This window comes from Gorilla gorilla, chromosome 4, assembly GCF_029281585.2.
Source record: "Gorilla gorilla gorilla isolate KB3781 chromosome 4, NHGRI_mGorGor1-v2.1_pri, whole genome shotgun sequence".
Taxonomy (NCBI): domain Eukaryota; kingdom Metazoa; phylum Chordata; class Mammalia; order Primates; family Hominidae; genus Gorilla; species Gorilla gorilla.
In genome coordinates this window covers 13810079-13830772 of record NC_073228.2, presented here as the reverse complement: position 1 = coordinate 13830772, position 20694 = coordinate 13810079, and the positions used below count along the sequence as shown (strand labels likewise).

At 52.2% G+C, this 20694-nt stretch overlaps 2 protein-coding genes across 2 annotated transcripts; both read left to right on the top strand.

The window, feature by feature from the left end:
• Positions 1–18787, top strand: C4H17orf99 (chromosome 4 C17orf99 homolog). Its single transcript, XM_063705729.1, has 6 exons — positions 1–49; positions 172–354; positions 790–822; positions 13450–13749; positions 16598–16867; positions 18386–18787. Exons 1-6 carry the CDS (start codon positions 1–3, stop codon positions 18541–18543), a joined length of 993 nt encoding a protein of 330 aa, XP_063561799.1. The 3' UTR covers positions 18544–18787.
• LOC109026716 (eukaryotic translation initiation factor 5A-1-like) lies at positions 10323–10775 on the top strand (the record flags this gene model as incomplete). Its single annotated transcript, XM_063705718.1, has 1 exon — positions 10323–10775. A coding segment is annotated over one exon (453 nt), but the record flags the coding sequence as incomplete, so codon positions are not given.
• Positions 18788–20694: the final 1907 nt, after the last annotated feature.

Sequence of the window (20694 nt, the reverse complement as noted above, 5' to 3'; positions counted from 1 at the left end):
ATGGACACCTTCTGCCCACCACGTGAGCCCAGGATCCTGCGGCTCAGAGGTGACTGCCGAGTCTAAGCCCTGGTCTGGCTTCAAGGTCCAAACTCCTTCCACTTCTCTGGGGATTGAGGGGGAGTTTGCTGTACTGGGCCTGCCGGGGCTCTCTGGGCCCCACCCTGGTAGCTGAGGCCCTGGGGTGCTGCGGCCTCCAGGTTATCTCCCCACTGCAGGCACCCACCCAAGGAGCATCCCAGGGGCCTCAGGGTGGGAGAGGCCAGGAACTAGGAGGTTCTCACTGCCCGAGCAGAGGCCCCACACCCACCGAGGCATGGGGCTTCCCTGGGCTGTTCTGCTTGGCCGTGCTGGGTGAGTCCACCGGGGACGTGATGGTGGGGCTGCTGCTGGGGCCTTGAGGTCTTGGGCTCAGGTGGGGGTACTCGGAGCACAGGAGAGATGAGGCCTGAAGGCAAGGGCACCTCTGGAAACATGGACAGAGAGGGAAAGATCTGGGCTTGAGTCTCGGACCAGCCCCTAAACTTGCTGTATATGTGGTCCAGGGATTTCTTCACCATTCTGGGCTCACTACTTACCCATCTGCGAAATGGGCTGATGATAGGAGCTGTTGTGGGGGGAGGGGTGCAAAAGAGCTTTTGTGAGTGATGGTGCCAGCTGAGTCCTGGGGCCTCACTACCAGGAATCAGCCTGCTCCTCCCTCCTGGCTTCAGCAGGTGGGTCTCGAGGCTGTCTCTGGTCTCCCCTCCACACCAGGCCCTCTCCTCATCGCCCTTACCTCTCTTACAGCCGCCAGCAGCTTCTCCAAGGCGCGGGAGGAAGGTAAGTGGCATAGCCTGCTGCTGGGAGAAGTCCCCCAGCTGGGACCCTGGTGTCAGAACCCCCATGGTGGAGGGCGCCTCGGCTGGGAAGGAAGTTACTAGTGGGGAGGTGTGTGCTGGAGGATGGCTGGACAGTTCTGGTACACTCTCTCCACGCTGCAGGGCCCTAGGAGTGATGGAGATGGGCAGGCCAAGCAGGCCAGTGTGGGGACCTCCGGGTCACACAGGCAGGAAAGTTGCTCAGCTTCCAGCCTTTGGCTGGGCTGTTTGGAGGGAAGATTCCCTGGGCAGGTGCATCCTCATCACTTTGCCCCAGGTCCCTGATCGGGAGCAGAAGCCCCCCGAGACCCTCACAGCTCTGCCCGGTGGGCGAGGCCCCGTGGAGGGCTGGGGAATTCTGGTGGGGCCTGGGAGGTTGGGATTCTCTGACCAGGAGGAGGGCCGTGAGAGGATGGTGAAGTTAAGGCTCCCCCAGGGGCCTGACATACACGAGGCTGCCTTCCTTATAGAGGCAGGTGGGGAGTGGAGAGTGTCTGGGACCCAGCTGGGTACAGGACCAGGGAGGAGGGGACGCTGGGGAAGGTCCCTGACAGCCCCTAGCCTGGCCTGCTTCCTCATCTTTGCCTGCTCCATCCTTCTGCCTGCACTTTCTTGCCCCATCCTTCCCTCCCCTCCCCTCATGTCCATTAAGGTGAGGATGGACAGTCACCTCCCTGTATTGTCCCAGCCAACCCTTGTCCCTTGTTGCTAGGCCATCAGGTTACAGAGCAGGGCCTTCCCCCTCTATTTTGCTAAAGGGCAGGTACAGGGTAATGATGACGCCATTCTCACTTGAATGAGGCCCAGGTTGAACCATTATTTCCTCATTTGCTTTAAAAACGGATGCATTGTTGGTGTGGCTGCTAAAAAGAGAGCAGGCAGCTGGGGCTCCGGGAAGTACCTGTGCAGGGCAGTTCCGCCTCCCCCTCTTGGCTGGCTCCCGACTTCTCCGATTCTTGCCAACCAAGTCCTGCTAACTAAACTCCTAAGAGACTGACTGATAAATAATTTATTCATTCAACAAATACTTGAGCACCTGTTTGGTTGCAGGCACCATTCCAGGCCCTGAGAATGTGGCAAGGCACTGAAACAAACCCCTCCCGTATCTTACATTCTAGTGGGGGTTGGGGGGACAGATGATAATAAAAATAAGAACATTCAGTGGCTTATGCCTGTTATCCCGCACTTTGGGAGGCTGTAGCCAAAGGATCAGTTGAGCCCAGGAGTTCAAGACCAGCCTGGGCGACACAGTGAGACCCCCATCTCTAAAAAAAAAAAAAAAAAATTTTTTTTTTTTTTTGAGATGGGGGGTCTCACTCTGTCGCCCAGGCTGGAGTGCAATGGCTCGATCTCAGCTTACTGCAACCTCTGCCTCCTGGGGTCAAGGGATTCTTCCACCCAGCCTCCTGAGTAGCTGAGATTACAAATATGCACCACCATGCCCAGCTGATTTTTTTGTATAAAGAAAATATTTTTTTAAATTAGCTGGGCATGGTGGGCGGTGCACCTGTTGTCCCAGCTACTCGGGAGGCTGAGGTGGGAGGATTGCTTGTCCGGGAAGTGAGGCTGCAGTGAACCGTAATCATTAACAGTGCACTTCAGCCTGGGTGGCAGAGCAAAAAAAGCACATTCTAAGGTATGTTAGAATGTTCTAGAGAAAAGCAAGCAGGGTAGAAGGAAAGGGAACACAGGGTAGGTAGGGGAAGGAGGGCAGCATTTGCAGGGGAGGGTGGAGTTTGGGAAGGGGCAGTGCAGCAAGGACCCAAAGGAGCCGACCGAGCAGGAAGTACCTGGGCAGGGACCCTGTGTGGCCAGAACACAGGAAGCAAGGGGCAAAGGGTATTGAATGAGGTCAGAGGCATGGTGTGGGGTTGGCCGGGGAGGGCCCTGTGGGGCGCAGCCACAGGAGGTTTGGAGGGGAAAACGCAATCTGATTTACCCTTGATGAGGTCATTTGGACACTGTGTGGGATGGAGATCAAAGGCAAAATCCAGGAGAGCCATTAGGCTACTCTGGGGATCCAGAGGAGAGACTGGGCAATGCGGGAGAGGCAGGGAGATGGGGTGGACATACATTCTGGAGGCCAATAGCAGCTGCTGGCAGATGGCATGGGATGGGATGGGATGAGGACAGCCATGAAAGATGGTGCCAAGCCGGACGCAGCTGCTCACGCCTGGAATCCCAGCACTTTGGGAGGCCGAGGCAGGCAGATCACCTGAGGTCAGGAGTTTGAGACCAGCCTGACCAATATGGTGAAACCCAGTCTCTAATGAAAATACAAAAATTAGCCGGGCGTGGTGGCGCACGTCTGTAATCCCAGCTACTCGGGAGGCTGAGGTGGGAGAATCCCTTGAACCCGGCAGGCGGAGGTTGCAGTGAACCAAGATCGCACCACTGCACTCCAGCCTGGGCAACAGAGAGAGACTCTGCCTCAAAAAAAAAAAACAAAAAACAAACAAACAAAAAAAGGCGCCAGTCCTTGGCCCATCTGGAAGGACTGGCTAAATAAAGTGCAGCCTGGAGATGACATATTATGCAGCTGAAACAGCTTCAGTGGAAGTGGAAAGCTGGGTACACGTGAAGGACCTGAGGGATCAGGATATTCGAAAGATGATCTCTGCGTAGGTTGGCTTTTTGTTTTGTTCCATTTTGCTTTTAGACACAGGGCCTCGTTCTGTCACCAAGGCTAAAGTGCAGTGGCACAATCACCGCTCACTGCAGCCTTAACCGCCAGGGCTTAATCAATCCTCCTGCCCCAGCCTCCCAAGTACCTGGGACTACAGGCACACGCCATCACACCCAGCTAATATTTAATTTAATTTTTTTTTTTTTTTTGAGACGGGGTCTCGCTTTGTCGCCCAGGCTGGAGTGCACTGGTGCAATCTCGGCTCACTGCAACCTCCACCTCCCAGGTTCAAGGGATTCTCCTGCCTCAGCCTCTTCAGTAGCTGGGACTACAGGCACATGCCACCATGCCCAGCTAATTTTTTGTACTTTTACTAGAGATGGGGTTTCACCATGTTAGCCAGGATGGTGTTGATCTCCTGACCTCGTGATCTGCCCACCTTGGCCTCCCAAAGTGCTGGGATTACAGGCGTGAACCACCACACCCGGAAGCTAATTTTTTTTTTTGAGACAGGGTCTTGCTATGTTGCCCAGGTTGGAATGCAGTGGCACAAACTCAGCTCACTGCAACCTCCATCTCCCCGGCTCAAGCCATCATCCTGCCTCAGCCTCCAGAGTAACTGGGACTATAGGCATGCACCACCATGCCCAGCTAATTTTTGCATTTTTTGTAGACACAGGGTTTTGCTGTGTTGGCCAGACTCGTCTCAGACTCAAGCTCAAGTGATCTGCCCGCCTCAGCCTCCCAAAGTGCTGGGATTACAGGCATGAGCCACCCTGCCTGACCTAATATTTCAAATTTTTTTGTAGCAATTGGGTCTTCCTATTTTGCCCAGCTGGTCTTGAACTCCTGGCCTCAAGCAATCCTCCCTCTTTAGCCTCCCAAAGTGCGGGGGTTACAGGTATGAGCCACTGTGCCTGTGTGTTTTGAAATCCCCAAGAATTCTGGCAAGTATAGCATTAAGCATGGTAGGAACCACGGACAGGCATCTTCAAGGAGGGATAGGTGTTGGTAGATAATTGTAACCCAGAAGACAGTATGGAATGTATCTGAAGACATAACTGCTGTTTAGCAAGGAGAGGGGAGAAAAGTTTAGGGAAGGGGAAATGTCAAGAAGGTGTTGTCCCCCTTTGTCCTAGCCCCATGACATGAAGGCTGCCGGGATCCACATCGCTTGGGACACCTGAAGGGGTAGACAGGGCTCTGGGAAGGAGGGATCTGGTTTCCATTAGATGTAGAGGATGGAGGGTGTTGGTTGGAAGGTTGAGGATACAGGGGATTTTGATTCTGGCTGAGCCTACACTCCAAACGGCACAGAGGAGGCCGGACACAGTGGCTCATGTCTGTAATCCCAGCACTTTGGGAGGCCTAGGCAGGCGGATCACTTGAGGTCAGGAGTTCAAGACCAGCCTGGCCAACATGGTGAAACCCCATTTCTATTAAAAATACAAACATTAGCCAGGCTTGGTGGCAGTCGCCTGTAATCCCAGCTACTCAGGAGGCTGAGGCAGGAGAATCGCTTGAACCCAGGAGGCAGAGGTTGCAGTGAGCCTGGATAGCGCCATTGCACTGCAGCCTGGGCGACGGAGCGAGACTCTGTCTCACAAAAACAAAAACAAACAAGGCCAGGCACAATGGCTCAGGCCCATAATCCCAGCACTTTGTGAGGCCGAGGTGGGTGGATCACCTAAGGTCAGGCGTTCCAGACCAGCCTGGCCAACATGCGGAAACCCTGTCTCTACTAAAAATGCAAAAATCAGCCAGGTATGGTGGCGCGTGCCTGTAATCCCAGCTACTTAGGAGGCTGAAGCACAAGAATGGCTTGAACCCAGAGGCGGAGGTTGCAGTGAGCCGAGATCGTGCCACTGCACTCCAGCCTGAGTGACAGAGCAAGACTCTGTCTCAAAAAAAAAAAAAAAGCAAAAGACAAAAGACAACCAAAAAACAACAGCAACAAGGAAGGAAACACATTCTCTGACAGTGCTGGAAGCTGCATTCCAAGACTCAGAGTCTGCAGGGCTGGGTCCTCCCAAGGCCCCGCGGGAGCACCTGCTCCTGGCTCCTGTCCTGGTTTCTGGGGGTTGCCTCCCTCATGCCATTCTCCCTGTGTGTGTCTGAGTCTCCTTTCCTCTTCTCATCAGGCCCCACCCTAATCCAGCATGAATTACTGGAGTTAATATTTAACTTGAGAGAGGGGGAGCCATCTGTAAAAACCTGATTTCCAAATATGTTCCCATGGGCAGGTCCTGGGAGTCACCATTGGAACCTATCTTTTTGGAGGGCATAATTCAACCCTTAACGGACGGCGGCTTATTCAAAGTCAGATCTCAGAGCCCCTCCCTAGGTCCAATGAGTTGCAACCTCCAGGGTTGGGACTGGAATTTCTAAGCTTCCTGTTGTCACAGAGACCAGTCTGGAGAGGGGTAGCACAATCTGGAAGGGCCTTGGAGTCACTCAGGGCACCAGCACCATGTCCGGGCCTGGACATGAGCCCTCCACAGTTTCCCTGCAGTGACCCCGTGCCCAGCCTGGGCTTGGCTTAGCTTCCTGTCCCGAGGGCAGCCCTGTCGTCACTTTATCAGATTTTGAGTGTGCCATCCCATTATTTAAATGCTCTTGCAGAGCAGATGAATTTTATTTATTTATTTACTTACTTACTTATTTTGAGACAGGGTCTTGCTCTGTCACCTAGGCTGGAGTGCAGTGGCGCGATTACAGCTCACTAAAGCCTCAACCTCCTGGGCTCAAACATCCTCCCATGTCAGCCTCCTGAGTAGCTGGTGCATACCACCATGCCCGCTTAATTTTTTTTTTGAGACAGGGTCTCACTTTGTCACCCAGGCTGGAGTGCAGTGGTGCAATCTTGGCTCGCTGCAGCCTCCACCTTCCAGGTTGAAGAGATCCTCCCACCTCAACCTGCTGAGTAGCTGGGACTACAGGCACATGCCACCATGCCCAGCTAATTTTTGTATTTTTAGTAGAGATGGGGTTTTGCCATGTTGGCCAGGCTGGTCTCGAACTTCTGAGTTCAAGTGATTCACCCACCTCGGCCTCCCAAAGTGTTAGGATTATAGGCATGAGCCACTGCACCCAGCCAATTCTTTTTTTTTTTTCTTAGAGACAGGATCTTGCTTTTTTGCCCAGGCTGGTCTCAAACTCCTGGGCTCAAGGGATCCCCCTGCCTAGGCCTCCAAAAGCTCTGGGATTATAGGTGTGAGCCACCACGCCCAGACAAGCAGAAGAATTTTTAATTAAATGATAGGCCAGGCGGGTGGCTCACGCCTATAATCCCAGCACTTTGGAAGGCTGAGGTGGGTGGATCACTTGAGGTCAGGAGTTGTAGACCAGCCTGGCCAACATGGTGAAACCCCATCTCTATTAAAAATACAAAAATTAGCCAAGCATGGTGGCATGCACCTGTAATACCAGCTACTCAGGAGGGTGAGGCGGAGAATCACTTGAAACAGGGAGGCAGAGGCTGCAGTGAATTGAGATCGCGCCGCTGCACTCAGGCCTGGGAGACAAAGCAAGACCCTGTCTCAAAGAAAAAAAATAAATTAAAAAAAAATGATAGACCATCCTTTATTGGCAGGCTGATCCATAAACTAAATAATCAAAAGGAAAAAACCACACAAGTCTTGTGAGGATATAAAGTGAGTGTGCGGCCGGAGACGGTGGCTCACCCTGTAATCTGGGCACTCTGAGAGGCCAATGGGGGTAGATCTCCTGAGCTCAGGTGTTCAAGACCAGCCTGGCCAACATGGAGAAACCCCAGCTCTACTAAAAACACAAAAAATTAGCCGGGCGTGGTGGTGCATGCCTGTAATCCCAGCTACTTGGGAGGCTGAGGCAGGAGAATCGCTTGAACCCAGGAGGCGGAGGTTGCAGTGAACCAAGATCGTGTCACTGCAGTCCAGCCTGGGCGACAGAGCAAGACTCCGTCTCAAAAAAAGAAAAAAAAAAAAGTGAATGTCCCTGGTACAGTGTACTTTAAAAATGGTTCCTGTCTGTGAATTTATGCAAATCAAGCTTCTATTAATGAAGACTGAAATGGAAATGAAGAGAGAGAAGTTTTTCTTTCCATTTTTGTAAGTCAAGATCGTTTTCCTTCGCAAAGAGAACAAAAAGAAAGGGTGATCGCGTGTCAGCCCTGGACTCCCACTTCCCCACGTGAGGCAGGCTTCTGGCCCCTGCGATAGTTTCTGGACCATGAAGAGAAGGCCTCTTGGCCATGAGGGTCAAATTGACTAAAGAATCAGCAGAGGCATCTGCAAGAGGATGCCCCAGAGGGTGCCTTCACCTCCAGATACACCTTCACTTTCTTCAAATCGAAGATTTTTCCATGAAAGCCTGTTTGGGGGAAAAAAAAAGTATTCCTTCTTTTTTTTTTTTTGAGACACAGTCTCACTCTGTCACCCAGGCTGGAGTGCAGCAGCACAATCTCGGCTCACTGCAGCCTCCACCTCTCAGGTTCAAGTGATTCTCATGCCTCAGCCTCCCAAGTAGCTGGGACTACAGGCTCGAGCCACCACACTGGGCTAATTTGTGTATTTTTAATAGAGACAGGGTTTCACCATGTTGCCCAGGCTGGCTTTGAACTCCTGGCCTCAAACGATTCACCCTCCTCAGCCTCCCAAAGTGCTGGAATTACAGGCGTGAGCCACTGTGCCAGGCCTGAAAAAAAAAAGTATTCTTCCCCATCTAAAAAGGAGAGTCTGGCTGGGTGCAGTGGCTCATGCCTGTAATCCCAGCACTTTGGGAGGCCGAGGTGGGTGGATCACCTGAGGTCAGGAGTTCGAGACCAGTCTGGCCAACATGGTAAAACCCCATCTCTACCAAAAATACAAAATTAGACAGGCGTGGTGGCATGTGTCTGTAATCCCAGCTTCTCGGGCAGCTGAGGCAGGAGAACTGCTTGAACCCGGGAGGCAGAGGTTGCAGCGAGCCAAGATTACACCACTGCCCTGAGGCCTGGGCGACAGGGTAAGACTTCGTCTCAAAAAAATAAATAGGCGGGGCGCAGTGGCTCACACCTGTAATCCCAGCACTTTGGGGGTCTGAGGCAGGTGGATCACCTGAGGTTGGGCGTTTGAGACCAGCCTAACCAACATGGAGAAACCCTGTCTCTACTAAAAATACAAAATTAGCCAGGCATGGTGACGCATGCCTGTAATCCCAGCTACTCGGGAGGCTAAGGCAGAAGAATTTCTTGAACCTGGGAAGCGGAGGTTGTGGTGAGACGAGATCACGACATTGCACTCCAGCCTGGGTAACAGAGTGAGACTCCATCTCAAAAATAAATAAATAAATAAATAAATAAATAAATAAATAAATAATAAATATAAAAAGGAGAGTTATCATGAAATTTTCAAAGGCGCACAGATGAGAAAATAATTGTTGGTGTCTGTGCAGCCCTGGGCAGGGGAAGACATCCTGATTCTAGAAGGCTGCTGCCGGTTGTCTAGACCAGAGTTGTCAACCTCAGCACTCCTGACATTTGAGGCCAGACCATTCTTCGCGGTGGGGGCTGACTGTGCACTGTAGGATGCTTTGCGACATCCTTGGCCTCTACCCACTAAATGTCAGCAGCAACCCCTATTTTTTTTTTTTTTTTTTTTTTTTTGGTGGAGATAGGGTCTTGCTGTGTTGCCCAAGCTAGTCCACCTCCCAATATTGACAACCAAAAATGTCCCCAGACCCAAAGTTCCCCTGGAGGCAAAATTGCTCCTGGTTGAGAGTTACTGGCCTAGAGTGAAGCATGCTTAGTGGTCACACACTCTGGTTTGTTCCAGTTGCTCAATCAGCAGTTTCCTCATTGCAGGGTGGTTTCCAGAGCAGACATGCCCAGCCGAGCAAAGGCGATTCATGACGTCGATGATATTCAGATTTCATAGACCCTTCTTTCTACCCCTCCCCCAAGCACTGCCCCACCACACAGTATTCTTTTTTTCTTTTTAAATTTTTCTTTTGATTAAATAGAAGTGGGGTCTCACTATGTTGCCTAGGCTGGTCTGGAACCCCTGGGCTTAAGCAATCCTCCCGCCTTGGCCTCCCAAAGTGCTGGTATTATGGGCCTGAGCTACTGTGCCCACCTGATACACACTATTCTTTTTCTTTTTCTTTTTTTTTTTTTGAGACGGAGTCTTGCTCTGTCACCCATGCTAGAGTACAATGGCAGGATATTGGCTCACTGTAACCTCTGTCTCCTGGGTTCAAGTGATTCTCTGGCCTCAGTCTTCTGAGTAGCTGGGATTACAGCATGTACCACCATGCCCAGATAATTTTTGTATTTTTAGTAGAGACGGGATTTCTCCATGTTGTCCAGACTGGTCTTGAACTCCTGACCTCAGGTGATCCACCCGCCTCGGCCTCACAGTGCTGGGAATACAGATGTGAGCCACTATGCCCGGCCTACACACTATTCTTGAAATGCAAACAGGTCCCCGCCATTGGTATAATACAACCCTCTCCCTCAAACCCCTATTCCAGAAACATTTTTGTTTAATCCCAATTGCTGTCTTAAAGAATCAGTAATGGCCAGGCACAGTGGCTCACACTCGTAATCCCAGCACTTTGGGAGGCCGAGGCAGGCGGATCACAAGGTCAGGAGATCGAAACCATCCTGGCTAAAATGATGAAACCCTGTCTCTACTAAAAATACAAAAATTAGCCGGGCGTGGTGGCGGGCGCCTGTAGTCCCAGCTACTCTGGAGGCTGAGGCAGGAGAATGGCGTGAACCCGGGAGGCAGAGCTTGCGGTGAGCCGAGATTGTGCCACTGCACTCCAGCCTGGGCGACAGAGCATGACTCCGTCTCGGAAAAATAAAAAAAAAAAAGAATGGCTTTGTGGTACTCAAAGGCCAGCCACGTAAGATCGTCGAGATGTCTACTTCGATGACTGGCAAGCATGGCCATGCCAAGGTCCACCTGGTTGGTACTGACATCTTTACTGGGAAGAAATATGGAGATATCTGCCTGTCAACTCGTAACATGGATGTCCCCAGCATCAAAAGGAATGACTTCCAGCTGATTGGCATCCAGGATGGGCACCTATCACTGCTCCAGGACAGCATGGAGGTGCGAGAGGACCTTCATCTGCATGAGGGAGACCTTGTCAAAGAGACTGAGCAGAAGTACAGCTGTGGAGAAGAGATCCTGATCATGGTGCTGTCTGCCATGACTGAGGAGGCAGCTGCTGCTATCAAGGCTCCCAGGGTGGCAGTGGTGGCAGCAGTGATCCTCCCAAGAGGCCCCCTCCCCCAGCCTGGCTTGGCTCTGGCCTGGTCCTAGGCTGCTGGACTCCTCCTACACAATTTTTTTTTTTTGAGACGGATTCTCGCCCTGTCGCCCAGGCTGGAGTGCAGTGGCACGATCTCGGCTCACTACAAGCTCCACCTCCCGGGCTCATGCCATTCTCCTGCCTCGGCCTCCCGAGTAGCTGGGACTACAGGCACCCGCCGCCACGCCCGGCTAATTTTTTGTATTTTTTAGTACACATGGGGTTTCACCGTGTTAGCCAGGATGGTCTCGATCTCCTGACCTCGTGATCCACCCGCCTCGGCCTCCCAAAGTGCTAGGATTACAGGCGTGAGCCACCGCACCCGGCCTCCTCCTACACAATTTATTTGATGTTTTATTTTGGTTTTTCGCATCCCCTCAATCTGCTGGGGAGCCCCTGCCCTTCACCTAGCTCCCTTGGCCAGGAGCAAGCGAAGCCGTGGCTTTGGGGAAGCTGCCCTCCTCTTCCCCCTCACACTACAGCCCTGCTCGGGGAGAAGGGGGTGGGTTGCTGCTTGTGGTTTAGTTTTTGTTTGTTTGTTTTTGTTTTTTAATTCAATCTGGAATCAGAAAGCAGTGGATTCTGGCAAATGGTCCTTGTGCCCTCCCCACTCATCCCTGGTTTGGTCCCCTGTTACCCATAGCCCTGAGCACCACCCCAAAAGACTGGGGACCAGCCCCCTCCCCTGCCTGTGTCTCTCCCCAAACCCCTTCAGATGGGGAGGGAAGAGGAGGAGAGGGGAGGGGACCTGCCCCCTCCTCAGGCATCTGGGAGAGCCCTGCCCCCACGGGCTTTACCCTTCCCTGGAGGCTCTCTCCCCGACACATTTGTTAAAATCAAACCTGAATAAAACTACAAGTTTAATATGATTAAAAAAAAAGGAAAAGAAAAAACCCCGTCTCTACTAAAAACACAAAAATTAGCTGGGCATGGTGGTGCATGCCTGGAGTCCCCACTACATGGTAGGCTGAGACAGGAGAATCGCTTGAACCCAGGAGGTGGAGGTTGCAGTGAGCTGAGATCGTGCTACTGCACTCCAGTCTGGACGACAGAGCAAGACTCTGTCTTTAAATAAATAAATAAAAGTGGGCCGGGCGCAGTGGCTCACACCTGTAATCCCAGCACTTTGGGAGGCTGAGGCGGTCAGACCACCTGAGGTCTCGACTTCAAGACCAGTCTGGCCAACATGATGAAACCCCATGTCTACTAAAAATACAAAAATTAGCCAGGCGTAGTGGTGGGTGCCTGTAATCCCAGCTACTCTGGAGGCTGAGGCACGAGAATCTCTTGAACACGGGAGGCGACTGTGCAAGACTCTGTCTCAAAAAAAAAAAAAGTGATAATTCAGCAGCATTTAGTGCATCCACGGTGCTCAACCACCACCGCTATCTAGTTCCGAGAGATTTTCATCACCCCAAAAGGAAACCCGGTATCTATTAGGCAGTTACTCCCCATTTCCCCCTCCCCTGGGCCCCAGTAACCACCAATCTGCTTTCTGTCTCTGTGGGTTCTCCTGTTCTGAACTTTGCACACACATGGAATCATGCAACGGTTGCCCTTTGCGTCTGCCTTTTTGTTTAGTGGAATGTTGTTACGGCTCATCCCTGTTGCAGCCTGCATCTGTGCTCATTTCTTTTTAGGCTGAGTAATATTCCTTATATAGATCAACCACATTCTATTTACCCATTTGTCCGTTGATAGATATTTGGGCCATTTCCACCTTTTGGCTGTGGTGAATCACGCTGCCATGAGCGTGTGTGTACAGGTATCTGTTTGAGTCCCTGTTTTCTATTATTTGGTATATGTCTAGGCGTGGAATTGTTGAGTCATATGGTAAGTCTGTTTAACTTTTTGAGGAACCACTAAATCAGTATTTTCTTTCTTTCTTTTTTCTTTACTCTGAGGTCTACTGGTTTCACTTATTTATTTGTAATTTTTAGGTTCAGGGGTACATGTGCAGGTTTGTTATAGAAGTAAATTGCAGCCGGGCGCGGTGGCTCAATCCTGTAATCCCAGCACTTTGGGAGGCCAAGGCGGGTGGATCACGAGGTCAGGAGTTTGAGACCAGCCTGACCAACATGGTGAAACCCTGTCTCTACTAAAAATACAAAAATTAGCGAGGCATGGTGGCATGCACCTGTAGTCCCAGCTACTCGGGAGGCTGAGGCAGGAGAATCACTTGAACTCAGGAGGCGGAGGTTGTGGTGAGCAGAGATTGTGCCACTGCACTCCAGCCTGGGTGACGGAGCAAGACTCCATCTGAAAAAAAAAAAAGAGAGAGAGAGAGAACATGCTAAACCCAGCATCCTTTTTTTTTTTTTTTTTTTTTCCTGAGTCTCCCTCTGTCGCCCAGGCTGGAGTGCAGTGGTGTGATCTCGGCTCACTGCCACCTGCCACCTCCGCCTTCCTGGTTCAAGAGATTCTCCTGCCTTAGCTTCCCAAGTAGCAGGGATTACAGGTGGGCACCACCACGCTTGGCTAATTTTTGTATTTGTAGTAGAGAGACTTTCACCATGTTGGCTACACTGGTTTTGAACTCCTGACCTCAAGTGATCCGTCCACCTGGACCTCCCAAACGCTGGGATTACAGGTGTTTGCCACCGAGCCTGGCCAAACCAGTACCTTCTTAAGGTGCTTGATCAATGTCGGTTTCTTTCTTCCTCCTTGGACCTTTTCATCTCCCAGAAATTACCCCTGTGGTCTCCATTGCCTACAAAGTCCTGGAAGTTTTCCCCAAAGGCCGCTGGGTGCTCATAACCTGCCATGCACCCCAGCCACCACTGCCCACCACCTATTCCCTCTGTGGAACCAAGAACATCAAGGTGGCCAAGAAGGTGGTGAAGACCCACAAACTGGCCTCCTTCAACCTCAACGTCACACTCAAGTCCAGTCCAGACCTGCTCACCTACTTCTGCCGGGCGGCCTCCACCTCAGGTGCCCATGTGGACAGTGCCAGGCTGCAGATGTACTGGGAGCTGTGGTCCAGTGAGTGCGGTGGGGGGCACAGGGCTGAGGAAGCAGGTGGGGTGCAGATCAATGGGGAGCTCTGGGAGTGGGGATTGTGAACCTTGCTGGGGTTAGAGAGAGCCAGGGTGTGAGGGTGCGGACAAGGACAGGCTGCCACCTCCAAGGCCATTCTCAGTCCCTTGGGGCCTTTAATCAGGACTTGCTGTCCCTGGCTGGGGCCCTGAGGGCACAGTCTCCTAGCAGGGGCCTGAGGGCACAGAGGGAAAGAGCCCGATGGTGGCAGAAATGACTGGGCCCCAGTTGTCAGCTCGGACCTCAAGGTGATAAACTAGGCACGTTTGGCTGGGCGCAAATCCCAGCACTGTGGGAGGCCGAGACAGGCTGATCGCTTGAGCCCAGGAGTTCGATACCAGCCTGGGCAACATGGCGAAACCCTGTTTCTACTAAAATTACAAAGATTAGCTGGGCGTGGCGGGGTGCACCTGTAGTTCCAGCTACTCAGGAGGCTGAGGCAGGAGAATCGCTTGAACCCGGGAGGCAAAGGTTGCAGTGAGCCAAGATTGCGCCACTGTACTCCAGCCTGGGTAACAGAGCGTCTCCAAAAAAAAAAAAAAAAAAAGAAACGAAAAAAAGTTAGGCACATTTTGTGCATTACTTCGCTTGATCTTCACAGCAGCGTCAGGGGTGGGGTCTGAGCCTCTGGGTCTGTAGCTATGTAAGCTAAAACTCTGGGGAGTTAAGAAAGTTGCCCCAGGGGCTGGGTGTGGTGGCTCACGCCTATAATCCCAGCATTTTGGGAGGCCCAGGCGGGAGGATCACTTGAGCTCAGGAGTTTGAGACCAGTCTGGCCAATGTAGTGAAACCCCATCTCTACTAAAAATACAAAAATTAGCTGGGTGTGGTGGTGGGCACCTATAATCCCAGCTACTGGGGAGGCTGAGGCAAGAGAGTCACTTGAACCCAGGAGATGAAGGTTGCAGTGAGCCAAGGTTGTGCTGCTGCATGCCAGCCTGGGTGACAGTGTAAGACTATCTCAAAAAAAAAAAAAAAAAAAAAAAAAGAAAGTCGCCCCAGGCCACATGGCTGGCAAGTGGCCAAGGCTGCTTTCAAACCCCACTCTGTCCAGCTCCAAACCCTGCCTTCTTCCTGTTTCCATCCTGATAGTAACTCAGGTAACCTTCTTGGTGGGAGCTATGGGGTATGGGAATCAGGAAGTATTGCCTGACTTAGGGTGGGACAAGGAATCTCCCCATTCATCCTTTGGCCCACACCCTAAGAACACCAGGAAAAGACAGCCTAGGGGAGATAAGCCCAGGATCTGCAGCCCAACGAGTCTAAGGTTCAAATCCCTACACTTACTGGCTGGGGTCTTGAACAAGTCATTGGACCGCTGAGCTTCAACTGCTTTATCTGCAAAAGGAAAATAATAACAGAGGCCAGCGAGGTGGCTCACATCTGTATTCCCAGCATTTTGGGAGGCCAAGGTGGGAGAATCCTTTGAAGCCAAGAGTTTGAGACCAGCCTGGACCACAGAGTGATACTCTGTGTCTGCAAAAAAATTATTTTCTTTTTTTGAGATGGAGTCTTGCTCTGTCGCCCAGGCTGAACTGCAGTGGCACGATCTCGGCTCACTGCAACCTCCGCCTCCCAGATTCAAGCGATTCTCCTGCCTCAGCCTCCCGAGTAGCTGGGACTACAGGCCCTTGCCCCCATGCCGGCTAATTTTTGTATTTTTAGTAGACACGGGGTTTCACCATGTTGGCCAGGCTGGTCTCAAACTCCTGACCTCAAGTAATCCACCCACCTAGGCCTCCTAAAGTGCTGGGATTATAGGCGTGAGCCACTGCACCCAGCCAATAGCAATTTTTTAAAAAATTAATCAGGTGTGGTGGTGCATGCCTGTCGTCCCAGCTACTTGGGTGGCTGAGGTGGGAGGATCATTTGAGCCCAGGAGTTGGAGGCTGCAGTGAGCTGTGATCACACCATTGCACTCTAGCCTGGGCAACAGAGACCCTGTCTCTAAAATAATAATAGGTCCTACTTCAGGGGACCTATTAAATGAAAGCCTTTTAGTAGGTGGCAAGAGTGGTGGTTATTACTAATCAGTAAGAATGTCTAGAGCATTAGGCTCAAGGCCTGGGGGATTCTAGAATCTTCTACATGACAGTTCTTGTCCTGAAGTAGCTTGCCTTTCAGTAAAAAAGACGAGACTGAATGATAGAGTTGCCAGATAAATTTTACATAGGACATACGTATAGTAAAAAATTATTCATTGTTTATCTGAAATTAAAATTTAACTGCATTTTTATTTGCTAAGTCTGGCAATCTGAAATACACTACACAAGAATAAAACCAGGCCGGGCATGGTGGCTCACGCCTAAAATCCCAGCACTTTGGGAGGCTGAGGCAGAAGATTGCTTGAGCCCAGGAGTTTGAGACCAGCCTGGCCAACATGGTGAAACCCCATCTCTACAAAAAATACAAAAATTAGCTGGATGTGGTGGTGCACACCTGTAGTCCTAGCTACTCGGGAGGCTGAGATGGGAGAATTGCTTGAGCTGGGGAGGCGGAGGTTGCAGTGAGCCTAGATCGCGCCATTGCACTCCAGCCTGGGCGACAGAGCAAGACCCTGTCTCAAAATAAAGTTAAGAATAAGATAAAAACCAAATTTGAAATTGTGTGGTACACACGGCAGGTAGGGCAGCAGCCCAGACACAAGGTGGAGGGCAAACTCTAGAAGGCAGCCTGGAGGAGGCGGCAGCCACAGCTAAGCTCATTAGGCATTTTGTAATGAGGAGAACTTACTGAGGAGGAGGGGTTTAAAACCGCTCAGCCATGCCTGTGCTACCTTCTCCCACTCTGCCAGAGCCAGTGTCTGAGCTGCGGGCCAACTTCACTCTGCAGGACAGAGGGGCAGGCCCCAGGGTGGAGATGATCTGCCAGGCGTCCTCGGGCAGCCCACCTATCACCTACAGCCTGATCGGGAAGGATGGGCAGGTCCACCTGCAGCAGAGACCACGCCACAGGCAGCCTGCCAACTTCTTCTTCCTGCCGAGCCAGACATCGGACTGGTTCCGGTGCCAGGCTGCAAACAACGTCAATGTCCAGCACAGCGCCCTCACAGTGGTGCCCCCAGGTGAGAGGGCCCTTGGATTTCCAGAGGGGCAGCTGGCGTTTCTGTGCCGGGAGGGTGCTAGTGTCCAAGACACAGGTCGATGGGAAGTGGGACAGCTCTACCCAGCCACTGCGGAGAGCAGAGAGGGCACAGGAGGCAACCATGCCCACCCTGGCCCCTGCCTAAAGGAAGCCCAACCCAGCTGCCTCCGCCCCCTCCCAGGAGGGTTGCCCAGGGCACCCACCATCGTGCTGGTTGGCAGCCTTGCCTCCACTGCGGCCATCACCTCCAGGATGCTGGGCTGGACCACGTGGGCCAGGTAGGAAATGGGTGCTCGATGCAGGGAGGAGGGAGAGCTGCTGATGGCCTGAGAGGTCCAACCGGGCTCTGGCTGCAGAGCTCAGGTAGTGGGGCTTGCAGGGCAGGGCTGTGGCCAGGGCAAAGAAGGGCCATCACCACTTACGCATGACTCGAAGGTGTTTATGAGGACCTACTGTGTGCCATGTGCCTACTGAGGCTTACACATTCAAGGCGTTATCGGACCCTGGCCAATGCTCCCAGTTGCCCTGTAACACAGTCTGCTGGCCTCTGGGAGGGCACTCTCCTAAGTTCTTTATGGGGTCTGAGCAGGGATGCAGGGATGATGCCTCCAGGAGACCAAGGTGGACCAGGAGCTCCTGCCTTCTGTGAGAACCACATTGGGCAGTCTTTCCGAGGTGGTGGCAAGAGCCTGGGGCCCAGCCTCCCAGGGTGCCCTCTCCAAGGCCATGGCTTTACTAACATGTAAGGTGACCAAGGCCTTTGTAGTGTCTGAGCGCAGGCACCACAGGCCTGTGTGCTCTGCCTGTCTGGCTTTGGTGGTCCCAGCCCTGCCTCTGTGAACTCATCTCTCTTTGTTTGGGAGACACTGCCGTGTCCTGGTTCTCATCCTCTGCCCGTGGCCCAGGCCCTTACGTGGCTCTGCCAGGAGTCTGTCCTTGGCACTTTCCCATCTCACTTCTACCAAGTCTGGTCTTTCCAGAGGCCAGACTCGTGGGTGAGCCATGTCACCTCGCCGAGCCTCAGTTTTTCCTTCTGTAAAATGGGGTACAGCCTTCATTTAGTGGGGTAAGCCTCATGTCTCTCCTGCTGGGGCACTGATGTGCTTGGCACCATAAAACTCCCAGAGGCAGGCCGGGCACAGTGGCTCATGCCTGTAATCTCAGCACTTTGGGAGGCTGAGGCAGGCGAATCACCTGAGGTCAGGAGTTCGAGACCAGCCTGGCCAACATGAAGAAACCCCGTCTCTACTAAAAATACAAAATTAGCCGGGTGTGGTGGTGCGCACCTGTAATCCCAGCTACTCGGGAGACTGAGGCAGGAGAATCACTTGAACCCAGGAGGTGGAGGTTGCAGTGAGCTGAGATCGTGCCATTGCACTCCAGCCTGGACAAAAAGAGCAAAACTCCATCTCAAAACAAACGAACGCTCTCAGACGCCTCAGGAGGGGATGGCTGGGAGGTGAGCCTGCCTGACTTGAGTCTCCACTGCTTTGTCAAGGTGGTGACCAGAAGATGGAGGACTGGCAGGGTCCCCTGGAGAGCCCCATCCTTGCCTTGCCGCTCTACAGGAGCACCCACCGTCTGAGTGAAGAGGAGTTTGGGGGGTTCAGGATAGGGAATGGGGAGGTCAGAGGACGCAAAGCAGCAGCCATGTAGAATGAACCGTCCAGAGAGCCAAGCACGGCAGAGGACTGCAGGCCATCAGCGTGCACTGTTCGTATTTGGAGTTCATGCAAAATGAGTGTGTTTTAGCTGCTCTTGCCACCAAAAAAAAAAAAAAAAGGGGAACTATGAGATGGTGGATATGTTAACTTGCTTTGCTATAGGAACCTTTGTGCTATCTATATGAATCCCATCATATCAGATTGTCTACCTTAAATATACACAAAAACATTTATTTAAAAAAAAGAAAAAAGCCTGCCAGCTGGGATTCTTGGAGTCCTGGTGGCCTTCAGCAAACACAGACACTGTTGGTGTGAGGGCTTCAGGAGGGTCACAGAAAGAAGGGGGTCTGTGTGGCCCTGTCCTCGCCTCTCAGGTGCTGTCACATCTCTCTGGGTGTAGGGAGAGGGAGGGGGGCACACTGGGAAAAGGCCCAGCCCCTCCCCCCCACCTGCTCCCCTCTTCCCTGGAGGGGCACCCCACCTCCTGGTGGCCCAGTCCTATGGTTCAACTCTCACGTGGTCCAGCTCACTTGGGTGAACTCTGAGCCCCACCTGGCACACCTGCTGTTGTTAATCTGCACCTGCAACTAGCAAAGGGGGGTCTGGAATTCTTCCGGGCTCGGTCAGCCTGTGATCCCACACCTCTGTCTGTACAACCTCCGCTCCTCACTCCAACACACACAGAGCCTGCCCCAGCCTACCCTGCACCAGACCCTCTGTACCGGTTTTTCTTGGGATGGAGGTAGAGAGGGACGGAGGCGAGAGGGGGCTGAACTGGAACTGGATTAAACTTTGCCATCTGCCTGTCGCCCTGAAAACTTCATTTCTGTTTGCATGCCATATATATTTTTATATATATATATATGTGGTCTTTTCTTTTTTTTTCTTTTTCTTTTTCTTTTTTTTTTTTTTGAGATGGAGTCTCGCTCTGTCACAATGGTGCAATCTCGGCTCACTGCAACCTCCGCCTCCCGGGTTCAAGCGATTCTCCTGCCTCAGCCTGCCAAGTAGCTGGGACTACAGGCACGCGCCACCATGCCCAGCTAATTTTTGTATTTTTAGTGGAGACGGGGTTTCACCATGTTGGCCAGGGTGGTGTCGATCTCCTGACCTTGTGATCCGCCCGCTTCGGCCTCTCAAAGTGCTGGAATTACAGGCGTGAGCCACCAGGCCCGGCCGATATGTGGTCTTACTCTGTCACCCAGGCTGGGGTGCAAAGGCATGATCTTGGTTCACTGCAAACTCCGCCTCCTGGGCTCAGGCAATTCTCCCACCTCAGCCTCTGGAATAGCTGGGACTGCTAGTAGCTGCCACCACGCCTTGCTAACTTTCGTTTTTGGTTTTTTTGTTTGTTTGTTTGTTTGTTTGTTTTTTTGAGATGGACTCTTGCTCTGTTGCCCAGGCTGGGGTGTAGTGGCTCGATCTCAGCTCACGGCCACCTCCGCCTCCCGGTTTCAAGCAATTCTCCTGCCTCAGCCTCCCAAGTAGCTGGGATTACAGGCGCTCACCACAACGCCCAGCTAATTTTGTTGTTGTTGTTGTATTTTTAGTAGAGACAGGGTTTCACCATGTTGGCCAGGCTGGTCTCAAACTCCTGACCTCAGGTGATCCACCTGCCTTGGCCTCACAAAGTGCTGGGATTACAGATGTGAGCCACCGCGTCTGGCCTGTTTTTGGTTTTTGAGACAAAGTCTCACTCTGTCGCGCAGGCTGGAGTACAGTGGTGTGATCTCTGCTCACTGCAACCTCCGCCTCCCAGGTCCAAGTGATTCTCCTGCCTCAGCCTCCCAAGTAGCTGGGATTACACACATGCGCCACCATGCCCTGCTAATTTTTTGTATTTTTAGTAGAGACCTCAGGAGATCCACCCGCCTCAGCCTCCCAAAGTGCTGGGATTACAGGCGTGAGCCACTGCGCCCGGCCTTGCACACCATCTTTTTTTTTTTTTTTTTTTTTTTTTTTTTTTTTTGACACGGAGTTTTGCTCTTGTTGCCCAGGCTGGAGTGCAATGGCACAATCTCGGCTCACCGCAACCTCCACCTCCCAGGTTCAAGCGATTCTCCTGCCTCAGCCTCCCGAGTAGCTGGGATTACAGGCATGCACCACCACACCAGGCTAATTTTTGTATTTTTAGTAGAGACGG